At 38.0% G+C, this 26,740-nt stretch overlaps 2 protein-coding genes across 2 annotated transcripts; both read right to left on the reverse strand.

The window, feature by feature from the left end:
• Positions 1 to 1,296: 1,296 nt before the first annotated feature.
• Positions 1,297 to 6,957, reverse strand: LOC107807602 (E3 ubiquitin-protein ligase RSL1). Its single transcript, XM_016632024.2, has 3 exons — positions 6,172 to 6,957; positions 3,709 to 4,478; positions 1,297 to 1,757 (listed from the first exon to the last, which is right to left on the reverse strand). The coding sequence occupies exons 1-3, from the start codon at positions 6,862 to 6,864 to the stop codon at positions 1,571 to 1,573; spliced, it is 1,650 nt and encodes a 549-aa protein (XP_016487510.1). The 5' UTR covers positions 6,865 to 6,957; the 3' UTR covers positions 1,297 to 1,570.
• A 5,860-nt stretch (positions 6,958 to 12,817) lies between these two features.
• Positions 12,818 to 13,342, reverse strand: LOC142164093 (uncharacterized). Its single transcript, XM_075221270.1, has one exon. It carries the CDS (start codon positions 13,340 to 13,342, stop codon positions 12,818 to 12,820), a length of 525 nt encoding a protein of 174 aa, XP_075077371.1.
• Between the last annotated feature and the right edge of the window lie 13,398 nt (positions 13,343 to 26,740).

Raw genomic sequence — 26,740 nt, forward strand, 5'->3', positions numbered from 1 at the left:
CTCGCAGAAGATTTTTTTTAATAAAGTAACATTTTTCAAGAAGGAATTAAATTGTGTTTAAAGTAAGAAAATACATTCCTAAAATTCCAAACCTAAACTGAATAAAAAGGTTTTAAAAGCATCCCTAAAATTTCTAACTCAAATAAAAAGGAAAATATATTTTTAACGAAGGAATCAAATATTTTCAATTCCTAGAATTCTTATTCGTAATGCAAATAAAAGAGGAAATTACCTTCTTAAGAAAGAATCGTGTTCCATTCCTAAGAACATAACAAATAAAGAAAGGCAAATATTTGCTCCTGAATATAAATAAGAGAACGAAAAATAGTGACTCTACAGAAAGAGTCCCGTCAAAATCGTTGCCCTGTAGAGCTTGATTTTTTCATCCGAAGTAATTTTAAGTTTTTCTTTCTGTCTATTACTTTAGAGTTTAGACTATATTATAAAGAGATCAATGTACTATTTTGACCTTTCATTCCATTTTGTGATTATAGTAATTTTTTATTCTAGTACTCTCTGCCAAAACAGTTTTATTACGTGAATTTATTAAAAATTACTGCCTCTATGAAGACAAAATTTGGTAATGTAATTATACATATGAATAGTAACTTTGGAAGTTTATTTATTTAGAATTGATTTTTCCGTTGCTATACGACGTGTTTATTAAAGTTATTTTGGCCGTGAACAATTGAAGAAGTTCTTCAACTCCCAAATACTGTAACAAAAATTACTTAAATAAAAATAATAATAAAGTGACAAGGGACTATGATTAGCAGTATCAACAACAATAACAACAACACAGTACAATCTCACGAGTAGGTATAATTAGCAGCATCAATGGAAAAAAATTTTTAGATAACATGACATAACAAATATGAAGTTTAGTTATAACACTACATACACTACCTCTTGGTCTCGTACAAATTGGGGGAGAGATCGTTACAACTTGCATCTTGTAAAACTACAAGAGGAATGTAATTTATATCACTTTATATAGTGGTTTAATGGCATGGAATTTGTGTGTCTTCGCTAATAGGCAGGACACTTGATTGGTATTAGAATTCCATGCAAATTGAATCATACTTGCCTTCAAAGACCATAAATATTAGGAATTCAATTAGCAATTGTTACTATTTTATCCCAGATGCAATGAAGCTTAATTTAATTTCTTATGGTTAAAAGAGTCTATCAATATGTCAAGAATATTTTTATCGTTCAACATTTAGAGTGCAACATTTGTGCTTTTATAATAGATATATAGATAGATATATAAATATAGATAATCAAAGGATATGATTGGGTTCGAACATAAAAAGTACGAGCTTCCTTTAGAAAATACACAATTTTCTCATACACCACCAAAGGAAATCTAAAAGCGCTAAGAAAAAAGAGATGGAGCGACCATAACTCACGTCACATAATCAATTTATAAGACAATACACCACAAAATGTACTAATTTTTATAGCAAATTCCCCAGCTTGACCAAATATTCAGAATAGATAAGTACAGTATGTATATTCAGAATAGTCAAGTACCACCATAAAGAATGATGCAACAGGAAGCAGGCCACTATAAGATTCCATAGTAATCATCAGAATCGGATTCATAATCATCATCATCAAATTCATCATCATCAAATTCATCACCATCTTCATCAGAATCTAAAATGTAATCCTCGTCCCAAAGTTTACAGGAGCAAGTTGCTTTCTTGTCCTTCCATGGTGCCCCGCATGTATAACAAAATTCATACCCACATCTGTACAAACAGGCAAAAATGTTGTTAATAGAGTCACGTGTGAGGAAGAGCGAAACATCTCAAGACAACAAGATCACTAGTTCATCTTCCGTCTTCCGGCTCTATTACACAGAAAAATAAAAAAGATAATAGAGTCACTACCTCTAATCCCTCAGACTTTTGGTTGTCCTTCTAGCACTGTAGCACATATTCTGATCTCATAGGAGTACTTTTTAATGGTAAAAATAAATTCATATGCATTAATCAATCGACCTCGGCTCCCAATGCAGAGCAGGAATAGAAGATGTTTATTATCTGTGGGGTACTAATATGATCAATTAAAGCAGAAAGTGCAGGTACTAACCCAAGCATACAAGTGTTAGTTGGAAAGTGGTCACTACCATAAGTGGAAAAAAAGACCAAGACATATTAGCCAGAATTGTTAAAGAAAAAAAAAGAGCCGATATACTTATTCTGAGTTCACCCAATGTCATGACATTAATATGGAGAGTAGTCGTATGTATAAGAACCCAGGCTTACACAAGAGATGTCATTCTCCCATTATCCGCAAAGAGCAGAGGTAGCACTTTCATTACGTTGGAAACATGTACCTCTACACTGAACTTGGAAAATAAACTTCCAATAAAATGTTGGCACAAATATATTCACTAAAGTACTTCCTTTTTCTGATGATGGTGGTGTACAACCATTTTTGCGCACCTCGACTAATTTCACTAGGTACCTACTACCTCCCACCAACATAGGTATCGGGGAACTCCTACCAAGGCTTCAACAAATGAGAAGAAATTACCTAGTGTTTTATTGCCACCGCTTTGATTTGACCTGAGAGCTTAAGGTTCTTTCAGGCTTCAGTGACCACTAGGCGACACCCTCAAGTGCGGGGTGCCTAAAATACAAACAACAACAACCCAGTATAATTCCACTAGTGGGGTCTAGGGAAGGTAGTTTGTACGCAGACCTTATCCCTACCCTGGGGTAGAGAGGCTGTTTCCGATAGACCCTCGACTCCCTAAACAAGAACTCCCCACCTTGCTCTTGGGGTGACTCGAACTCACAACCTCTTGGTTGGAAGTGGAGGGTGCTCACCACTAGAGCAACTCACTCTTGTCTAGGGTGCCTAAAATACTTTCTTTATTGATAAGTACAATCACTAAAATACTTAAGAATATGTCCAGCAGATATTGAACCAGCTGGATAACCTAAGCCCTCCGCTCCACCAATATGGGATGAAATAGAAAGGAACAGTGTAATGCCAGAGCAGGACACCACAGTTGAAAGATCTATTAATATCACTGAAATAGTCCCTGGAATGGAACAAGTAATCAGAATGCAAAAATAGCTAGCATGAATATCTTTTAAAAGATCAATAGCAGGCATAAGTATGTAGAACAAAGTATTTTATCGCTGAGGCCTCGCATGCGACAAAGTCACGTTAAGAAATAATGGATACTGCAATAGAGGGTACAAGTGAAAAAGAAAGAACTGCCAAAAAGTAACCAAAAAAAGATCAGCAGGGTTTGGTTCAACGCATGAATATGTAGAACAGACTATAATAGATGCCATATCGTTCGGTTCAATAGGCATGTCCAACAACATGCAACAAGTTGGGTTATTCTTGATCTTTTTTTCTTTGGTTGGGGGGGGGGGGGGGGTGATGATGATGCAAGGCAGCAGATAGAGTGGAGCATATAGTTTAATAGTGTTTACTTGATCCAGTCTAACTATCATGGAGATCATAAATAGCAAATGGTTATATTTGGGTTAAGCTGGTTTAGCAGTGGGTTCATATCCTAAAATCACATCAAACTGAAGAATAATTTAGATAGCATGAAACATATTGACAGGACATAGAAAAAGGGATGTCATTTGACTAACGTGATCCCACAATTTGAGAGTTTACTTATTTCATGTTTGGGTCAAACAAATGGAAATTGAACACCCATGTCTTTACCTGCAAGTCATGTGATAGCACCCTGCAGCAAGTTCAATCATGTGGTTGCACTTTATACATTGGCGCCACAAATTCACTGCTGCCAGATTTTTCAACTTAACATCTTCTGGCGGATTAGGATTTCTCCTTCTATACTCAAAGCACGTGATACCCGAGTGCCAAGGAACTTTGCAATCGATGCAAAACAGGCCATTGCATGTTGTACATTTCCTGATTCCACATCTTTCAGCTACTACAAAGTCCCCCTTAGAATATTCTAAAACATCAGATTTTGACATTAATGCTGAGCACTTTGGGTAAGGGCAATAAACTTTTTCAGTCACAGGGATAGAAGCTTCCTTAATGCGTTGCTTCATCATATCAATTAACTTGGGTGTCAAAAATTTACTGCAGCTGGATAGTTTTAGATCAGAATTGCAGTCCGCATGAGGACACTTAGGCAGCATACCATGAAGCAGCTTCACTTCAACATGTTGTTTCATACAGGAGACACAATACCGGTGCCTACAACCATCAACTGAGAAAATCTTGCCAATATCTGTCTCTTCCAAACAAATAACACAAGTTTCGTACACATTCCCAGAAGCAGCTGACTCAGCTACTTTCTTAATTTGGGAAACCATCGCCTCTCTTGCAAATTTAAATGCAAACATAATTTCATTTCGAGACACAAACGAAGGCTGGCAAAACAAAAACTTTTGTCGAAGCAGAACCACTTGATTTAGTAAAGCAGCAACCTTCCGCTGTTTGGCTGACCATCGGCCTGTAACCTACAGTTCCCAAAACACATGATTTCAGCAAATTAAGCACTGTAGAAAGCTTGAGTGTATTTTATGCTAAAACTTACCCTACCAAGTGTAGAATCCCTTTTTCCCTTTACTGTTGATAGACAAAAATAAATTCAATTAACAAAGGCAACTAACCAGTTTGAGCCATAACTTTTCGGAAACATAAATTATTCTTTTGTCAAGGTAGGGCAGCTTAAAAGAAAAGACTGCAGAAGGAAACCTTAACTTGTGTAAATCGTAAAATTGAGATAACATCCAAGTAAACAGCTCCTCGGATATCTATGTAGGCTTACACATGTGAGATCATTCTTCTCACAATACCAGGCAGACAATGCAGCAATCCCGTACTATTTTTATGTCAGGAAAATCTTTAGCTCTTTAATCCAGCACATAGAAATGTCCTTGTATTGATTTACTTCATGAACCTGGACCAACATTATATTTTACATGTATCCTGATATGTATTTTTTGATAACCATGTAACCTGATATGTTTTGTTAATAGAAGAACAATGTGCCTAGATAGCTAGGAATGAGCTCTAGTCACTAATCTTCTGGAGTCCCAGAAGTCAAAAATAGATTTCCTGAAAGCCCAAAAACTCTTTACTGATCCTAGTTGCTTAGACTTTACGGTGTGAAGCTTAATACTCCCTTCGTCCCAATTTATATGACACTAATTCATTTTTGGGATGTCACGAATCATTTGACATCATTCCACTTGCATACAACTTTCACAACTTCCAAGAATTCAAACTCGTTACTATTCACATGTTGAATTTGATGTATTTTTTCTCAATTAACTAATCTTTTAACCATTGTCTTAATCTTTCTTCTATTGTCCAGTCAAATACTGTCTACAAAATGGAATGGAAGGGCACCCAAGGGTGCTATGGCAGAGCAACATGTAAGGAAGTGGGGATTTGAATCCCCTTCACCCAAATATTACACTGCAGCATGGGAAACATAATTTTTTTTGTGTATATATATATATATATATATATTTTGAATCCTCATGAAGTAAAACAAAATGGCCTTTAGTGTAGCGGCAAGTGGTTCAAAAATACTAGATGTGGCATTTATACATTTTGTATCAATCCCCTTATAAGAATTTCTGGTTCCGCCAATGCAAGGGTGTGACTTAATGGTCAATGATTATAAATGAATCTCAAGAGACCAGGGTTCAAATCTTGGCATTGGCAAAAAAAGGTTAGGTGCTGGGATATCTAATCTATGTATAACTAGCCTATGGACCACAAAACCTCACATTGCAATGCCAATATTGAAACACCATGAATATTAACTGATAAAATGTTAGGTGATGAGATAACTAATAGCAGTATTAGCAATACTGTACAGGTATTATTATTCTTATAACAATCCTTGCATTATATCCCTTGTATAACTAGCCTATGGACAAACCAAGCGGAGTTACCCTACCCCTTCATGGGAAAATTACATTCTGTATATAGGCCAAAATTCTGTGTTTTTAAATGTATATGTAATATATGTTGAATTATCTATCAAAAATTTATAATATATGTTGAATTCCCTTGACTTCTTCTTCATGTGTTTACTTCATATTTTGAATTCCTTAAGTGAAAATCACATTTCAATGCCAATATTAAAACACCAAAGCAAAATTAACTGATAAACTGAAACATGCGTGCGGGACTTACAAATTGGAAAATGGGAAAGTAATCACAATAGAAAACGACCCTTTTCAAATCCAAAGCGATGGCAGCATTCAAACCCTCAATAAGGGCTTTAAACTCAATGCACTGGCGATTCATCGCACTTCCATAAAAAGGCTTCCTCATTTCGAACAACAATTCATCTCTCGAATCGCAAATGGCAACTCCAATCCCACCAAAAACCACCTTCGGTGAATAATTCTCCACCAAACCCTTGAAATAAACCCTAAAAACCTCCTTATCCACATTTTCCGACGTGCCTTCCCCGAAAGGACGCTCGAAATTATCGCCATCATTTTCCCACTCATCCTCCGGCATACGAAGTATCTCTTGAGCGACACGGTGATCGTGAATTCGCTGGTGAAGATCGTCGCGAATTTTCCGAAATTCCAATTCACTGAGCTTGCGATCGTCGATTTCTCGCTCGAGATCAAGGAGTTCTGATGACTGTACTTCTGCGAAAGAGGGATTTGGGTTGGGGTTGGAGGGGAGTGGAGTGGGGGTTGGTGTGGAGGTGGAGGTTGAGGGTTGAAGAGAGAGGGAGGCGCTAATAGCTTCTTGGAGTTGGAGTTGAAAGGCGAAGTCCAAGTCGGAGTCGATGTCACGCGCCACCATGAGTTCACGGCGCTGCTCGGCGGCGAGAGTTTTGAGGTCTTCAGTGTCTACGTCAAATGACATGTTGGAGTAAGCAGTATTTGCGTTTTAGGAGTAGTAAAAATGGTTGCTGTTACAACAGTATAATATTTCTATACAATATTTGAAATTTATTTGGACTCTCAAAGGACTAGTGTACTTTCCCTCTATTAGAATGTACCTGTAATCTATCCATATTTCCACAATCTCAAATCGCAAATATGCATAAAAAGTTAGTACTCCCTCTTTTTCTCTTTTTCTTTTTATTTTACAGATATTTATTATCTTTCATCAACACACAAATTGAATAACACTGTCCCATTCAACACTTATAGCTTGTTTGAAAATTTCTCCAATCCTAAAAGTATTTTTTTAAATGTGTTTTTTTCCTCCAAAATTAAAGTATTTGGCCAAATCTTTGGAAGAAAAAAAGTGACTTTGAGGAGAAGCGTAAGCAGTTTTGGAGAAACAGAAAAAAGTAATTTCTCTCCACTAACACTTTTTTGCAAAACACTTTTGAGAAAAATATACTTAGAAACAGTTTTTAAAAGCTTGGTCAACCACCAATTGTTGTTCAAAAGTTATTTTTAAATTAATTAGTCAAACACAAACTGACTTTCACCAAAAATACTTTTGAGAAAAAAATACTTTTCAAAATAAGCTGATTTTTGCCAAACAGGGTGTTAGATAGGTGAAAAAACCTATCAAGTTAGTATTCTCTCTTTTATGTACTACTACTAATCCTTTGATTATGCACGAAGTTTAAAAAATTAAAAAAAAAATTGTGATTTTAAACGTGTCATAATATTCGTATAGTTAAAAAACTTTTGAAACTTGTGTTATTGAATATACTTTAACAATAATGTGGTTATAGAAACTTATTATTAGGTAAAATGAGAAATTTAAATTAAATAATTTTCAAAGTGAATAAGGTGTCATCATTTTAAACAAACTAAAAAAATTGGATAAATCGAAATGGAGGAAGTACTAAATTTTATTTTAAAATAATATGTTTATAAGTCATTTCAAATAATAAAAGGTACTAATGTTCTCGGCTCGCCAACGAAGTAGTCTAAATTTTTGGCGACTCAAATGGTTTAAACGAGGTTTGAATGTTACGCATGTTTACCCGGAAAATGATACAGTTGAATTTGTTTGTGATTTTTAGACAGATTAATTAATTTGATCCCAAAAGATAATGAATTAATCAATTTTCGTACAAGATACTTAGTTCAAATGCAGATAAAACGATAGATTTGGAGAGCCCAGGAACAGAATTTTCGGGCACGATAAGAACAATAAGCTAGAGAGAAATAGTATTGAGATGATGTATTAGAATATGTTCTTTTATGCCCAGAAAATCGTGTCTTACAATGATAGTTGAGCCTATTATTTATAGCTCAATAAGCGTAATGGTCGGACCCACCACTAATGTCAATTATTAAAGTGCGATAATAGAAACCTAATGGTAACATAAATGCTCAAATTCCTGTAATGGGCCATTATTCTTTAATGCTATAGAATATTCTTCATTGAATGCTACCGGGCGCAGCATGCTCAATGCTTTTATGGACTTGCCTTTCTCGGTGACACACGAGTTATATGTGCCCAGTTTTTTGTCCTCCCGGCTTCGATTCCATGTGTCCCCTTCTTCAATGGCCACGTACCGTGACATATTTTACCCAATACAGATAGTCCCCTACTTTCCAGTGACATAACTTTATGTTACCGAAAAGTTGGTGAAAATCTTCTTTTGGCGGGAATTACTATAATCTCTTTTCAAGGTTACTGACGGTTGATTAGACGCCGGTCTCTCCGCATTTAATGCCTTGAATACGCGTCCTCCTATGATTTAGCACGCCTTTTGTCGGTTATCGAGGTAATTGAGGCCAAGTATTTTAGCCGCCCAAAATTTTCACCTATATGTATCGACTCCCTTTTTCTTTAGGTTTCACCAGTTACTTGAACTTCCAACTTGCATCCCTGTTCTACATCTCTTCTCTAATTTCTTCCAAACACAGAACTTTTTCTTTCTCTTCTCCAATGGCTTCTTCATCTAAACGTGTTGGTCCTTCGAAGAGCAAGATTAAGAACGAGGATTCCGTTCCTCTAACAGTAAGTTCCATAATCCCTAGAAGGCTTAGTACTTTAAAGGATTTGGAGGAGAAATTTTCTACTGATAACCCCCGTACATGGGCGGTTAGCAGGTACCCATCTTCCATTTGTCCTTCTAGTATCCCTACTGTGAAGGAAGACTGCTGCTGCCAAGATTTAGACATTATCGCTCCCGATCTATCGAAGCGAGTGACTCTTCCCACAGAGGGTTTCACATATTTTTATACGTATCCTTTTACTTTGGGTGCATTTTCTTTGGACGGAGAACTTGATGCTGTGATAGCAGAATTTTGTCTCCGTTATCAGGTATGTTTGGCACAAGTAAGTCCTTCCGTGTGGAAGACGGTTACCTGCCTTCGGCGCTTGTGTCTGGAAATCAAAGAAGAGCTATCATTGGCTTATATGATGAATTTATACTCCCCCAAAGTCTTCCGCGGGGGGAATGATAAATCTCTGCAAGCGTGGTCACCATACTTTGATATCCAGCATGGATGATGACAACGACCGAGGGTGGATGGAGCGGTTCGTTGCAGTTGCCTCTGGTAACATTATTCCAACAACGGCTTCATCTTTTTCGGTTGCTTGGAACCGCTCTCGTAAGTTTCTTTCAATACTTTCCTCCTAAATGCTTTTCCACGCCTGTATTAATTATTTAACTCATGTATGTTATAGCGACCTGATGGGTCCCACCGGTGGTAGAAGGCTTGGACCGGTGGGTTCAAAAGATTTTGAGCATCACCACGCCCGAAATCCGCTTGTGGAAAGAACTGTCCATCAAATACGGGTGGAAGGCCAAGAATCATGGTAACTATGATTTGCTTTGCTTTAGTTTTTGCATATGTGGATTTTGGTTGAATCTCCTAACTTGTTTGTCAAATTAGGTCTACCCTCGGGCTCAGTCGAGATCCCCGAAGAGGATGTTATGGCCAACCCTGTTGATGCGGCGAGGCTGCTCCAGGAGGTGCTTGCTCGAATGGGTGCCTCCGGGTCTACTTCGGGCACAAATATTTCTTCACGGAGTCCCCGGCCAGAGAACAATCAACCAAAAAGAAGGCGTTCCTTTGCATCCAGGGAGAAGAATAAGAGGGCAAAGGTTGATACCCCTGATTCATCCCACATGGCGATGTTGGCCGGTCCTCCCTTCGGGCCTGTCATAGACACCGTAGTGATTGATGATGAAGAAGCTAGTGATGAGGGAGCTTCTCTTCATAGAAGACAACGATCCTTATCCTCTCAACAGGATGCTCAACCTGTTGATGCGGTCACACCCGCCGAGGATGATGTCTCAGCACTTTGGGGAGAGTTTGATTTGGTGGAAAATGCCAACTCCCATTCTCGGTCCCCAATCATTGTGCCCGGTACTGCGAGGTAGAGTACTGGGTCCTTGCCGTCCTTGGTTGGTGAGCACCCAACGACCAGTGTTACCTTCGATACAGATGTTTCCCGTTCTTTTCCCTTACCAGCTTTATCACTTCCTTCTTCACCACCAGTTGCTGCTACATCATTTCCATCTTCATCCACGCTTCCACCAACAATATCACCTCCATCGGCCGCACCTGACCGTGTCGAAGGCATTCCTCTTCCTCAATCTTCTGTTCATGGGAATTTGGGGCAAAATTATACTGCCCCTTCTGAAGATCCTCAGAGGAGGAGGAATGTTACCCTCTAGGTCTCTACAAGATATAACCTTCTTTCTCGGCTGGTGAAGCTTGCAAATTATCTGAAGCCCTTGGCTTCAGAGAAGGATTGGGAAAAGATTCAGTCACTCTCGGTAGAGTGTTTGTTGAACAATGCCATGCACAATGCTGTAGCGGTTTGCTTCTTTCTTTCTCCGCTATTTTGTTCAGATTCTGAATGAGTGCATTTTAAGCTTTACCTCGTTTATCTTGCAGGCCAATTTTCTTGCTTCTGAGGGCCTACAAAGGTTAATCCACGAGAAGGAAGAACTCTCTTCTGAACGGGATCAGCTTTTGGCGCAACGGGACCAGACTATTCTTTGCCTCTCGGAACTGGAAACCAGGGCCACTGAGGCCGATCTTTTGGAAACCTGTTTGCAGCAAATTGAGCAAGAAGTGGTAACCCTTGGCCAGGAAGTCGTGTCGTTGAGGGCCGGCTTTGATGAAGTCAAGGCTAAATGGGCTGATATCCAAAATGCCATTCTTGCTGCCAATGATCGTGAGGTTGTTGATGCTGAAAGGATAACTAATTTAGAAACAACCTTGAATTCTAAGGCCTAAGAACTTGTTGTCGCAGGGGCGAGTCATGCCCGGTTGGAGGAGAAGTATAAGAAAACTACCAAGCATAACAGGTTCTATAGTTCAACTGTCCATGATCTCGATGTCAGTCTTCGATCTGCTAGGTCCGCCTAGGATAATCTTTCTATCGATATCACTCAGCTCAATGAAGAACTCAGATGCCGAGAGGCTTCCCTCATTGTTGAAAAAACTTACGCTATGTACAGCATGAGGAGAATAACCTTGGAAGCAGCCAAAGCTGGTATTATTGATATTGATGCCAAAATTGCTAAGACACGCAAGCTTGAGTTGGCTGCAAAGAATGGACTCCCGGCGCGGTCTGATGCTCTCGGTTCTTCTGATTATGGTTTCGATATTTCTGATACTGAAGAGGAATCAGAAGGAGATGATACCGAAGACCCAGTTGGAGAAGATGTTGAGCCATCAGTGGCACCACCTACTGCTCCCGGGGATATGGATGCTTCTCTTCCTCCCGATTCTAGTGATGTTATAGCTTAGCTTTTTCTTTCCCTGTTTTGTATTTCTTTTGGCACATTCTTGTAAATGAGTACATATTTTTGCTCAAATGTTTGATTGAGTCTTTCTTTTGCTTGAATGTCTGTGCATATTTTCCTGTTTTTCTGCATGTGGCCTCGGGTGCATTTTCTTCGATGCATTTTTGTTATCGAGAATTATCCCTTTTACATGAGGGTTTCAATAAGTATTTGCGCAAGTTTGGTTTCTGCATCTTTTTCATATGTAGCTTCGGGTGTATTTTTTCCCGATAGCATTTTCAGTTTCGAGCATATATTCTTCAGGAACAAACCCTTTAACATAAGGGTTTTAATAAGAGAGGGCTCTCTTATGTTTACGGTGCTCTTGAAGAGGACGTCTCCTGTTCATTATGGCACTAACATTTGAAGTACTTGTTTAACTTTCAAATGACAAAATTAATTCATCGTGTAGACAAGAAACAAGATAAAAGAAAAAGGATTTCATTTCATTCCTTCCGTTTTCATAGTTTACATAGGCATTTTACTACGTAGAAAAAAAGCTACCATGACTTGTGGCTATCATGTTTCTTCGGGGCTGGCTGTGCAGTCTCCGATCCCGATGATGTGTGGCATACAGTGCTGCCTTACCGGATTTTTGTTCCCGTTGATGTGGCATTCAGTGTTGCCTTGCCGTATTTTCAATTCCGGTTGACGTGGCATTCAGTGTTGCCTCGCCGGATTTTCGTTCCCGGTTGACGTGGCATTCAGAGTTGCCTTATCATTATCCCCCAAGTGTTCTAATGCGAAGAATGCGAGTTAGAATACTGGAAGTCATGTATCTTCGAAGGTTCCACCGTTGAATTTCTATGTAATCCTTAGCTCGGTAACATATTTTGCTTTCCCTTAGGAATTCATGCTGTCGAGCGAAAGAATACCTGACAATCCCCAGTGGTTTATGCTTGTGAACAATCGTGTAACCCTTGTTCAGTAGCAAACTTAACTTCCCGGTGGAAATTTGCTACCGAAGCAAAGATTACATTATCATTCTCGAGTGGAGACTTATTTGTTTTGCCTTGTCATCAAAGGTATTATTACTGTTGTTGTTGTTGTATGCTTGTTGCCGTTTCCGTCTGACTGTTGTTTGACTGTTGTTTGTCAGTAATTTTTTTTTAGCTGAGCCACGTTCCATTTGCTGGGCAACTTGTCTCTGTTGTGGTTTTCCAACTCGTATGACCCTTTACCGGTGATAGCTGAAACCCGATAAGGGCTTTCCCATGTAGAGGTTAACTTGCCGGCGTTGAGTTCTCGGGTGTTTTGAGTCACCTTCCTCAAGACCAAGTCTCCTACTTTGAAGTAACTAAGGTTGGTTCTTTGATTATAATATCGCTCCATCCTCTGCTTTTGAGCTGCCATTCTTACATGTGCCAGGTCTCTGCGTTCCTCAAGCATTTCTAAGTTGATTAGCATTGCCTCATTGTTTGACTCTTCGTCTTCTTGTAAATACCTTAAGGTTGGTTCCCCTACTTCTACTGGTATCAAAGATGCTGCGTCGTACACCAGGGAAAAATGGGTTTCCCATGTGCTTGACTTGGCCGTTGTCTGGTAGGCCCATAACGCTCCAGGTAATTCTTCTGCCCAATGGCCTTTTGCTGCTTCTAACCTTTTCTTCAGGTTTTGCATAATTGTTTTATTTGTTGACTCTGGTTGGCCGTTTGCGCTCGGATGGTAAGGTGAAGAGGTAATCTTTTTTATCTTCAAATCTTCCAGGAATTTTGTGACTTTTGTACCGATAAATTGTGGCCCATTGTCACATGCAATCTCTTTCGGTATTCCGAACCTACAAATTATGTTTTCCCACAGGAAGTTGACCACTTAGCATTTTCTACCAATTTTGAAAAATAGTCAGTCAAAATCAAAAGAAACCTTACCTTACCAGGAGCCGGTGGTAACGGTGCAACGATGTCTATTCCCTTATTTCATGAACGGCCATGGGGATAGAACTGAATGCAGGGGTTCCGCCGATCGATGTACTAGTGGTGCGTGGTGTTGGAACTTATCATATTTTTGTACAAAGTGTTTGTCATCTTGTTCCATACGGGGCCAGTAATATCCTGCTCGGACTAACTTCAGTACCAGAGTATCTGCGCCCGAGTGGTTGCCGCATATCCCTTCATGGACTTATCTCATGACATAATTAGCTTCTAATGCACCTAAGCACCGGACTAACGGGCCTTGAAAATATGTTCTGTAGAATTGGCCTTTCTTAAAGCTATAGCGTATGGCTTTGGCGCGCAACGCTCTCGATGTTTTGGAGTCTTCGGGCAACTTTCCATGCTCAAGGTAATTAATTATCTCGTTTCTTCAGTCCCAAACCAGACTAGTCGAATTTACCTCGTAATAACCATCTGTGTCCAAGGCTGAGTTCATCAGTTGTACAACCGTACCTGATTCCGGTCCTTGGATTTCTGTTGATGAGCCCAAATTTGCTAATGCATCTGCTTCCGCATTTTTTCCCTCGGGATATGGGTTATTGACCACTCCCGGAATCTTGTCAGTAAAGCCTGAACCCTTACTACGTATTGTTGCATACGCTCTTCTTTGGTGTCAAAAATTCCATATACCTGATTTACCACCAACTGTGAATCACATTTTCCTTTGATGGCTTTGGAGTCAAGTCCCCGGACTAATTCAAGCCCCGCAATCAAAGCTTCATACTCTGCCTCATTGTTAGTGAGAGAGATCGTTCTAATGGCTTGCCTTAAGGTTTCCCCCGAAGGCATGATCAAGACTATTCCGAGTTCGGACCCTTTTACATTTGAAGCTCCATCCGTGAATAAGGTACAGACTCCCGGTGCTTGCTCTGACACCATTGTTGCCTCTTTGGCAGCCAGAGGCTATTGTCTAGGGCTGAAATCGACCACGAAGTCAGCCAGGACTTGTGATTTAATCGTTGTCCTCGGTTTATACTTTATGTCGAACTCGCTCATTTGAACGACCTATTTGGCCAATCTACCAGAGAGTTCGGGTTTATAAAGTATATTCCTCAAAGGAAAGGCAGTCACCACCATTATCTGGTGGCATTAGAAGTAGGGCCTTAGCTTCCGAGCGGCTACCACGAGAGCTAAGGCCAGCTTTTCCAGATGTGGGTAGCGTATTTCTGCTCCCGTTAAAATTTTGCTAACGTAATATGTGGGGAATTGTGTACCTTTTTCCTCCCGGACTAAAACTGCGCCTACCGCAACTTCTAAGATCACCAGGTAGACCAGCAATGATTCTCCTTCTTTAGGTTTCGAGAGTAACAGAGGGTTTGACAAGTATTTCTTCAATTCCTTCAAGGCTTGTCGACGCTCTGGCGTCCACTCAAAGTTGTTTTTCTTTTTGAGCAGCGCGAAGAAGCGATGACACTTCTCCGCTGATCGGGAAATGAACCTGCTCAAAGCCGTTAATATACTTGTGAGTCTTTGTACTTCCTTTACGCTGAATAGTTGATCCGGGATGTCCTCTATGGCCTTGATTTTGTCGGGATTCACCTCAATTCCTCTTTGTGAGACAAGGAATCCTAAGAATTTACCTGATCTGACCCCGAACGCACACTTCTCGGGGTTAAGCTTCATATTGTGCTCCCTCAGTGTGTCAAACGTTTCTTTCAGATGTTTCAGGTGATTACATGCATGCAGAGACTTAACGAGCATATCGTCTATATATACTTCCATAGTTCTTCTTATTTGTTTTTCGAACATCTTATTTACGAGCCGTTGGTACATGGCTTCGGCATTTTTTAATCCGAAGGGCATTACGTTGTAACAATATGTACAAAAAAATGGTTATAAATGAGGTCTTTTCTCGGTCTTCCGGGTTCATCTTTATCTGATTGTACCCAGAATAGGTATCGAGAAAACTCATTAACTCGTGCCCGGTCGTAGCATCGATCATTTGATCGGTATTTGGCAATGGGAACGAGTCCTTAGGGCATGCCTTGTTAAGATCTTTATAATCTATGCACATGCAGAATTTATTGTTCTTTTTAGGAATTACTACCACATTAGCTAGCCAGTCCGGATATCTTACCTCTCGGATTGAACCAATTTAAGTAGACAAGTTACCTCTTCTCTGACGAATTTATTCCTTACTTCGGCAATAGGGCACTTATTTTGCCTTACCGGAGGTATGCTTGGGTCCAAGCTTAACTTGTGTACGGCTATTTCTGTTGGGATTCCTGTCATATCCTCGTGGGACCATGCAAAACAATCAGCATTAATTTTAAGGAATTCAATAAAATCTGACCTGAGTTCTGGGTATAGTCCTGTTCCCAAATGGAATATCCTTTCTAAGAATTTTTCAAATAATGCAACCTGCTCTAGTTCTTCTGCCGTGAATTTTTCAAACAATGCAACCTGCTCTAGTTTCCTTTCTGATATTGCTTCGACTTTCCTACCCCCAGGTAAACTTCCTCTGGTTCGAGGTCGGCAGCCGATTTCGATAACTACTATGCCGCATGTTCATTTCCCTTGCTATGAGAGACTGAGATCGCATTCATCTCTCTTGCTGCCGGTTAATCACCTCTTATCCGTTTGATCCCCTCGGGTGTCGGGAATTTCAGCAATTGGTGGTACGTTGAAGGAACAACTTTCATCTCGTGCAGCCATGGCCTTCCCAGGATGATATTATATCCCATGTCACCATCTACTACTTCGAAGAGAGCTATCTTTGTTACGCCCTCGGCATCCGTAAGCAGTAAAATTTCCCCTCGGGTTGTCACGTTTGCGAGGTTGAGTCCGACAAGGAGCTTTGTTACCGGGACGATGTTCCCGATGAGTTTAGCTTGATCCAGAACTCTCCATTGTATGATATTGGCGAAACTTCTTGGATCCACTAAAATATGTTTTATTTTAAAATTTAACATATTTAATAAAATTACCAGTGCGTCATTGTGCGGTAGTAGTAATCCATCCGCGTCTTCATCCGTGAACGTGATATCATCCTCCCGGAATCCCTTACTATAGGTTGTCGATACTTTATTCTTCTTTGCGGCCGAGAAAGTGACCCCATTAATCTCGTCCCCTCCGAAGATCATGTTGATCGTTTGACGTGGAGGTTCTTCTCCTACATTCGAGGTTTGCGGGTCGCCCCTGTCCCGACCATAATTATTTTTGGCTCGGTCACTCAATAGTTCTCTGAGGTGACCATTCTTCAACAGCGTTGCCACTTCTTCCCGAAGGTACCGGCAGTCTCTAGTCCGTTGGCCATTAGTGCCGTGATATTCACACCATAGATTTGGGTCCCTCTGGCAGGGATCAAACCTCATAGGTCTCGGGAATCGTGCCTCTTTGATATCTCTCATGACCGACACTAACTCCACCACGCTGACGTTGAAATTATACTCTGATAACTTTGGATAAGAAGAACCTCGTGGTCCCGAGATTTCTCTATCCTGCAGCGATATGTTGTTGTCACGACCCAAACCGATGGGCCACGATGGGCACCCGATACCTTACTCAACCGAATACGAACATAACATATCTTTTTGTATCATGCTATCATAGGTAAATGAGACGAAAAGGTTGTCGTAGGATAACTAGAATAAAACATGTAATACCAACTTGGGCTTATAAGACCAAAATGATTACTCATACACTAAACATAGGCCGACAAGTTCATACAATCTTTTACGTACATGGCATATGTCTACAAGCCTCTAAGAGTAGATAAATACTATAAAGGTCGCGACAGGGCCCCGCCATACTAAACAATACACGTCCAAATGATACTGACCAAATAAGCAACTCCGGAGCAAATGGAGCGCACCAACATCTTTCGTTGAGCTGATAGCCTACTTGGAGAACTCTCAACCTGTCTATCGGGACCTGCGGGCATGAAACGCAGCATCCCCAGGCAAAAGGGACGTCAGTACAAATAAAGTACCGAGTATGTAAGGCATGAAAGAAGCATGGAGTAAAGAACTCAACCTGTAAGTCTGAATAACTCTGTGAATCATGAAAAAATTTATAATGTCATGCATGTGCATATAAATTCCATACCATGCATAAGTATATGCGTACATAACATCATCAAGCATCTGAGGACATCCCATCATATCATCTCTGCCACTATGGGCAAAATCATCAATGTATACCAGCTGATCAAGTGGTGGTGCGTATATAATGCCGTAAACTTTTCCCATATCCCATATATATTTAATATATGTGTATATAATGCTATCTGGTCATGAGTCAATGTACATGTATAAATGAATGAAATGCATAAGAAATACGTTAATAAGATCAATATACCTTTCGAATAAACTTTATCTACTACGTATTTTTCTGAGACCCATGAACAAAAGATATAATAATAATTCACATGGGGAATCAAGATTGTAGGCATCTCTAATACTTCTATGAATAGAGTCATTTATGAAAGTTGTGCATTTGCTCGTTTCGTTTGTATCGTACAGATCATGCAAAAAGGAAAGGATGGATAGCCTTAACATACCTTAACTCCGCTGAGTCCTTAATACCTTCCAATAAATTCTTCAAACAACTCAACTCACTCTACCAAAGCATAAGGAGATTCAAAATCAGTGCTGGGTAAAGGCTAAGTCCGCAACTTAAACTAGTAGCTCGTTTACGTAAATTTGGGCAGCATCTTCCCTGTAACTAGGCCTTCCTCCAATTACCATATACCAACAACAACAAGAACACAACAATAACAACATGCAAGTATCATTTTCCAATCTTATCTCCATCACAATATATCACAAAACAGCTCACACACCCTAATCATTTCATACATAAAACGACAACTAAAGTAGTGTCAAACTACCTAAAATAATATAACTACGAACGACCAGTCCACCATTCCGTCATTATGTGGTGTTTCTATACACCATTTGTCCTCTAAAACTCCGTTAAATAGTAGCAAAATATACAGCCCAAAGGCAACATGAAACAGCCCACAAAACAGCCCACTACAAGTCAAATAACTCGAACTCACGACTTCCGATTACCGTCCCGTGAGTTCTAACTATTAGGAAACGAATTTATCAACATTCCTTGATATTTAAACACTTAAATACAGAAAGTACACATTTTCCTAACTCTGAAATACCTTCCAAAACTCAAACTACAAAGAAAACGAGAGGCGATATAGCGATACTTACATCATAGGGATCATTTAAATGTTAACGCTTCTTGATTCTGTGCCCGGGATGATAATCTAGTTTGAAGCTCTTGCATAGAGCTTAAGAGTAAAGTTAGGGGGTGTTATTTGGGTGTGTTCTCTGAAAAAATGGAGAAAGAGATGAGATGAGATGTAAATATCCTATTTTTTTAAAAAGTCAAAAAGGTGCTACTTGGCACCCTATGATTGACCCTTCTTCCAACGCTTATAACATTTTATTCGGGTGTCGTATGAACGAACGGTTAAGAGAGTTAAAAACTATATTCCAATAGCTTCAATTTGATATATAATATGTCCCAAAAAACCCTCATATAGAACACAAAATTTATTTCTCAAAAAGCTGTGTTACAAGGCAAATCCTTAGTCGGTTTTTCTGCAACTTTAATCCGATTTTTCCCAAACTTCATATTTTCTATCCAAACATCACATATAGCCATATTATGACTTTAAAATTATTTAAATTATGATTAACAAGTCTTATATTCATTACGTCACCTTGAGATGCACAGGGTGTAACAGTTGTTCCGCCCACGACCGGTCCTCCTGTCAACGGTGAACTTGTCAGATGTCCGGAAGATCCTGTCACGACCTTTTGTCCGCTCGTAGGGCAGAAACCGGCCCCTTGAAAGTTGTCTATGTGAGTCGACATCGTCCTTTATTTTTCTTTGTTCTTCTCCCGTCCCTTTGTTGATGACGGGAAGTCAACCTGATCGTCTTCGATCCTTATTATTGACTCGTACCGATTGTGGACATCCGCCCAAGTTGTTGCTTGAAACTCAAGTAGACTTTCCTTCAACTTTCGGGAAGCATATGAACTCCTCATGTTCAAACCCTTAGTGAACACTTCAGCTGCCCATTCGTCCAGGACGGCTGGTAACAACATCCTTTCCTTCTGGAATCAGCTAACGAACCTTCGTAATAGCTCAGATTCTCACTATGCGATCCTGAATATATTGGTCTTTCGGGCTTGTACCTTTTTAGTGCCGGCATGGGCCTTGATAAACGAATCCGCGAGATCTATGGAATGCTCGGGCAATAATGAGTACCATGTCAAGGATCCCCCCGTGAAAGTCTCACCGAATTTCTTCAATAACACGGACTCGATTTCGTGAGGAGCTAGATCATTTCCTTTCACCGTCGTTGTGTAGGTGGTAATGTGTTCCTGTGGATGTGAGGTCCCATCGTATTTCGGCACTTCAGGCATTCTGAATCGCTTTGGGATTAATTTCGGGGCCGCACTCGGTTTGTATGGTAATTGGATGTACTTCTTCGAGCTCGGGCCTTTCAATACCGGGGGTGCTCTCAGGATTTTATCCATGCGGGAATTTACTTCCTTCATGAACCGCAAGAGTTCCTTCTTGAACAGATTGTTATCGCTGTTGAGGCCATATCTACTCCCCCCAGTCTTGTCGGAACCAGCTTCGCCCCTAGGAGTGTTGTTGTCGACTCTCTGCGTTGTTTGGTTTGTAGGAACAACAGGAGGAACTAGATCTAGCCTATTTGCATTATTTGAAGCGTCCGATAGCACCTGTTTTAACTCCGTCATAACCTGATCTTGTCGCGTGAGGTGGCCTAAGATGATTGCCTGTTGTTCTTGCAAGATCTTCACCGTGTCTGCTACGTGCCCCTGGTCAGCATCATCTGGGGTCGCTTTTCGTACTCGTCTGGGGTACCGCCCGTGATACACCGGCATGGCATCTTCCCCCTCATTGCGAGTGTCGCTGATTGAGTCCTCAAAATGGGGGTGTTCCTCTTGAACCTCAGGATTGTGAGTGTTGTTAATGGTATTGTTTGTCATTCTTTGTGATTTTGCTAAGTCAAGAACGATCAAAGCTTGTGAGTGAAGGAGGTAAGGATCAACTTAAACATACGACTGCCTAGGCCCCACGGTGGGCGCCAAATGTTTATCCGAAAAAATGGTACAGTTGAATTTGTTCGTGATTTCTAAACAAATGAATCAATTTGACCCCAAAAGATAATGAATTAATCAATTTTCGTACAAGATACTTAGCTCAAATGCATATAGAACGATAGATTTGGAGAGCTCAGGAACAGGGTTTTCGGGCACGATAAGAACAACAAGCTAGAGAGAGAAATAATATTGAGATATTGTATTAGAATATGTTCTTTTATGCCTAGAAAATTGTGTCTTACAATGATAGTTGAGCCTATTATTTATGGTCGGGCCCATCACTAATGTCAATTATTAAAGTGCGATAATGAAAACCTAACGGTAAACATAAATGCCCAAATTCCTGTAATGGGTCGTTATTCTTTAATGCTATAGAATATTCTTCATTGAATGCTACCGGACACAACATGCTCAATGCTTTTATGGACTTGCCTTTCTCGGTGACACGCGAGATAGATGTGCCCGGTTTTTCGTCCTCCCAGCTTAGATTCCATGTGTCCCCTTCTTCGATGGCCACATACCGTGACATATTTTACCCGATACAATGCCTTAGATCGTGGGTCATGATTTAGCCTATTTTGATGCTTAAATTATCAGTGTTGAAGGAAAACTATTCGAAGTGAAATATTAGTAAAAGGAACGTAATAGTTCTAATTGTTATTAATTTAGATGAAACAAGTTCACATAGATTGCTTTAAGACATGATATCCTATGTAACTGAGAATCGTAATTGGTTGTCATTGGGTAGAAATTTGTCAAACAGTTGGTGTCCCCTTTCTTAAAACAATTAATGTGTTTTAATACCCTGAGTTCAGATAATAATTAATTTCTATTTCTATTAGAAGATATATAGTGAAAGTGGCCTTGTTATTCCTACCTCAGGACTGACCGACCCAGATTTTTATGAGTGTTGGCGAGTTTTGAAGTGCCTGTCAAGGGCGCTATCTCTCTCTTTTTATTCTCTCAATAATGTTTTTTCTTTTCCGATTTTTCCTCCTTTGTGTCTAGGATTTTATTTTCTATAGCTGTTTAATAGAAATAACTTGACTAATTATGTTGATGAGATTGCTCGTGTCATAGAGGCATGCAATACATCCTTGCGAATTGATGTTTAAGCAAGATGTCTTGATATTGGCATCTTTATATTTTGGATTATTCATCGTTATCAATCTTTTTTCAAATGTTATAGAAATAAAAAATAAAAGGTGAGCTATTCATTGAGGGAATGAGTACTTTAACTTGACCAACCATAAAAGCATCTATATTCTTTTTGACGCGAAGAGAAACTTATATTACTTTAAATCATTAGAACATTCCTTCAACAAAAAAGAAAAAGAAAAAATGAAGCTAATTCATTTGCAATGATAGTTAATGAATTCAGAAAAAAAAAATAAAAAAAAAATCAGAAGTATGGGCCGACTAGTAAGGTGAGGCCCATGTTGTAGGGAAAAGTCTCAGAGGTGGCGGACGAATAGTACGTTGAGCCCAATAGTAAGGCGAGGCCCACCCACTCAATCGCTTAAACTAAAAATAACTGATGGAGGTATAAAATATGCATAATTGTGTGTGTGTGTGTGTGTGTGTGTGTGTGTGTGTGTGTGTGTGTGTGTATATATATATATATATATATATATATATATATATATATATATATATATAGAGAGAGAGAGAGAGAGAGAGAGAGAGAGAGAGAGAGTAAACAATGTCGACCGGTTATTTATGTAAAGATAGAGGAATTAACCCAAATAACCACTCACTCAACCGCTTAAACTAAAAATAGCCGGCGAAATATAATATATGCATAATTTATGTATTATATATGTATAACTGTATATAATCAATGTATAATCTATGTATATAGTTAGAAAAACTAAATATTGAATATGACCGGCTATTTGTATAAAGATCCCCTACTACTACTTCCCACCTGAACAATGTGGGCCAAAATATTCTAAATTGGATCCAAATGAAATCCAGGGTAATTTTCATAATTATACCATATATAAGATTCCTTTACAACGTTTATCCCAGCTAATGTGATTATATCAAGTAATGATAAACTAATTACATCCTATGTCTAATCTTCAAAATCCATCAAAATCTCTTTTAAATCTGGAAAGGAAGGAATCTATTAAACTTAAAGTTTTAATTGAAAATGTATCTCTATTAAATCTGGACCTAAAATTAAGGGAAGAATTCCTTAAACTTAGCATTTCAATATGGATTAAATCTGGACCAAAAATAAATGGAAGAATCCTAATATTGCAAAACCAAGAATATATACTGTTAAAATTGTACAATAAACTAGCCCTTATATAATAAGTAGTATTAAAGTATTTCAGTATATAATATCTGTGTGTTGTCTGTAGTTTTGAATCTTTTACAAATGCCTAAATTAATGGACTAAGTTTCAATCTTGCTGTTTCCAAGTCTTCTAGATGCGTTAGGCAAATAACAAAGACAAGAATAAGTTGACTAGAAATAGGCATGACAAGTAAAAATTCATATGGAAAATAAAAATAGTAAAAGTTTGAGATAAGTGTGTCACATCATTCTTTTTATTGTAAAAATAAAATAATTTTGTGAGTGTAAGTCAAAAGACACGGATTTTTTTAGTTCCATAGGGTTGAAAATTCATAGGAGAAACAAGAAAGAAAGATAAGAACTCGGATACACTGGAAAATTTTGTCATTACGTACACACATTTGGCAGTACATGCCATTATCTCTGAATTTTATCATATGCCTTAAATTTGTAAATTCTTCTAGACCCATTATTTCTAGCTAATGTTGAAATTTTGACAATTCAATAACTTAAATATTATCATATGGAACAAGTAGATCGTCCAAATAATTGCTTTTGGATAAATATATTTTTTTTAGCAAGAAAAGAATTGGACATTCCAACTTTTACTATCTTATCATTCACAATAGTTTAGCTTATTTTATTTTGATGATCCCATTGGAAACTTGACGTGGTATAACATTTTTGAATTGTTCAAAAAAAAAATCTCACATTTGGTTGTTTCAATATTTCTGTATATTTCTCTAGTTTTGGTTCTTATTAAGTTTCTAAAGCACATAGGATAAAGTGTTTGATACTGTTGAATATGTGTGAACAAAGTAGCACGTGAAAAGTAATAAAGAAAAAAACAGTCTACTCATAAAGTGGTATATACTCTTAATGGTATGTGATTTTTTGGAAAAAATCGTGCGGGCTTGGTCCAAAACGAATAATATAACAACATATTAATAATATCTTTGGGTCGTTTTAGACCAACAACTAGTATTACAGCCAGTAGTTTGACAGGACGAGTATGTAGATAGCGAAATGTGGCGTGAGACCCGACTTAGTCTCTTTGCCCGCCTATGGTCGGTTTAACACCTTTACCTGTAGCTTTAAAGATGCATACATAACCTTTGGGCATCGATGGCTATAAATACTCGACTAATGTGGGTGATACAAAATTAATCTCCAAATAAACCTATATATATGAATGGTGATTGGTCATGTAGTTCTTAGTTCAGGAGGAAAACTTTTCCTTTTTAGCCCAACAACTATTTTATATATCAAAGAAAAGAACTTACGATTTCAAAGAATCACAAATTAAATTATGTGAAAAGGTATACAACATATAAAACTTACATTGTATCATATTAAACTAGTGGAGAAATGACATTGTATCATATTTGCTAAGTTTACTAGTTTCCTCACTTGGAGGTATGACCAAAATTTCTTAAAATAATTTTTTTAACTTTAACTGATATAAAAAGAGCGGCCGAGACATAATAATATTGCATGATTACAATGATGTAACAATCTGAAGATGTTATATCGATCACATCTAAACTTTTTTTATTTTCACTCATTGTCAAACCTAAAAGTGAAAAAGTAACAAAAGAATGTTGACTTAAGAGAAACTATAAGAGATTAATCATAACGCGTTTTTGCAAATTAAAACCATGTAATCACTTTCTGGTACTACGTTTTCATCAAAATTTCTTCTTTTTCTTGTCCCAAAAAGAAGACAGCCAAAATAATAAACACACACACACACTCGTGTATAATCAGCTGTAGTCCAAAAAATATGCTTAAGTTCTATATAAAAAAGACATGGACAGTCAACGTAAGTTAATAAAATAATGTCGGTTTTACATCATGAGTTTTGTGTATTGGGTGTTAATGTAAAAGGATATTCTGAAAGACTGCGCAAAATTGATGAAATATATTCCAACAAAATTTGATTGCATGAACATAACTTTAACTATATATAAATAAATATAAAGTGGCTAGAACTTGAAGACATTTTGAGATATCATGAAAGGATTTTTGTGTTTTCGATCGGTTGGTCCCATTAGGCATTATGATAATTGAGATAAAACTTAAAAGTAGTAAGTGGTTGTCTAGACATATCACATATATAAGGTCAAGTTTCAACAATAATGTCTTGGCTCGCATTTTGCTTCCCTACGTACAAATTATGGTTAAGTTATTTCATTTGTTAGTCAAATTACCTTTTTTGTTGCATTTAATTAATTATGCTCTTGTAGTGCATGCGCCTTGAAGTTTAGTTATATTAACGTACGTAGTCAATAAGGAACAGAGCCACGATTTCAACTTCATAATTAGTTTCTAAATTTAATATATACATATTAATTAAATAATTTTATTAACAAAAATACACTATCAGAGACGACATAGCTAGTCTTGATGATATGAATTCGACCGAACCCGATAATTTTGATCTAAATTTTTTGTATTTTTCTAAACAAAATTTATTAGTTTGTACACATTATTAATATAAAACCTAATAACTTATAAAGAATAGAATCTCCAAGCTTCAAATCCTGACTAGTCATTATACACTGTTTGACCAAAAACTACTTGATTCGATCAAACTTGTATATTAGCTTTCGACTCCACCCCTATAGTCGATCACTAAATATACTGTCATTATATATAAGTTAAATTCAGTTAAAACTGTGAGTTTTCCTTTAAAATAAATGTTTCCTTTCCCGAAAGGGAAAGATCCCATATAGCCCGTCATTGCCGACAGGTAAATTTTGCCAAAGGATAATCAATATACGTGGGAAGTATTAGTACAATGTATATTCACAATCTTTCTTCTTTATCATCGATTTATTTGAAGACAAACAAAGAAATACTAAAAAGGTAATACGCGTTAACGTTTAAAGGGAAACAAGCACGTGAGGTGTATCCTCTATATGGGGATTGCAGCAAAATCTTCTTTTCCTTTTTATCCACAAATAATATGTCCAAACTATACAAATCTTTGTCGCTGACACAACAGAGTTTTAAATAAACTACAATACGTATCTGGGAAGCTGACAAAAACAGATTGTTTTTCTTTTAATAATTAATTTCTCAAATTAATAAGAACATAAATAATAAAAAGAAAGTAATTATGCATGTTAATTTCACTCATGATCACTAAATTTTACCCATTATATTAGTATAATTGTAAAACTTTTCTTTTCTAATAAAGATCATCGAATTTTATCTGTTATACCAGTAAAGTCGCAAAACTAATTTCTAAATTATGTACCAATTGCTCCGAAAATAATCACTACGTTATTACCTCCATTCTACTTCAGGGTGACTTGTATTTTCTGGATACCAACAACTGAGCTTTTACCTCCATATGTGAAGATTATAATATTAATTATCAGTTAATACTAATTCAAAAGAAACTGACCTTAATAAACACATATATAGCAACGTTACGTTTCTCATGAATCGACTTTTTTGCTTCGTTTTCTTTTTCTCCTGTTGAAATGGACTTCATTTCCGATTAAAAAGAATACAAAACATAATTGAGGAGGCTTTATATAGTTCAAGTGTTGATGAAGAACGATCAAGTGGTAGTATATCCTCTTATTAATTTTCATGTAGCCATAAAATTTAGGTCGAAACGAAAAATAAAGTACGCATGGTTAGTTCTTCATAAGATAATCAGAAAAATAAAT

The sequence above is a fragment of the Nicotiana tabacum genome, chromosome 9 (genome assembly GCF_000715075.1).
Source record: "Nicotiana tabacum cultivar K326 chromosome 9, ASM71507v2, whole genome shotgun sequence".
Lineage (NCBI taxonomy): Eukaryota > Viridiplantae > Streptophyta > Magnoliopsida > Solanales > Solanaceae > Nicotiana > Nicotiana tabacum.

What these genes read in the sequence shown, in the direction of transcription:
- LOC107807602 (XM_016632024.2), bottom strand. Translation starts at nt 6,864, where the DNA reads ATGTCATTTGACGTAGACACTGAAGACCTCAAAACTCTCGCCGCCGAG. An exon ending in ACTTTCCCATTTTCCAATTT is followed by an intron (nt 4,479 to 6,171) that starts GTAAGTCCCGCA and finishes TGGGAACTGTAG; the next exon opens with GTTACAGGCCGATGGTCAGC. An exon ending in TGCTATCACATGACTTGCAG is followed by an intron (nt 1,758 to 3,708) that starts GTAAAGACATGG and finishes CTGTTTGTACAG; the next exon opens with ATGTGGGTATGAATTTTGTT.
- LOC142164093 (XM_075221270.1), bottom strand. Translation starts at nt 13,342, where the DNA reads ATGCAAAACCTGAAGAAAAGGTTAGAAGCAGCAAAAGGCCATTGGGCA.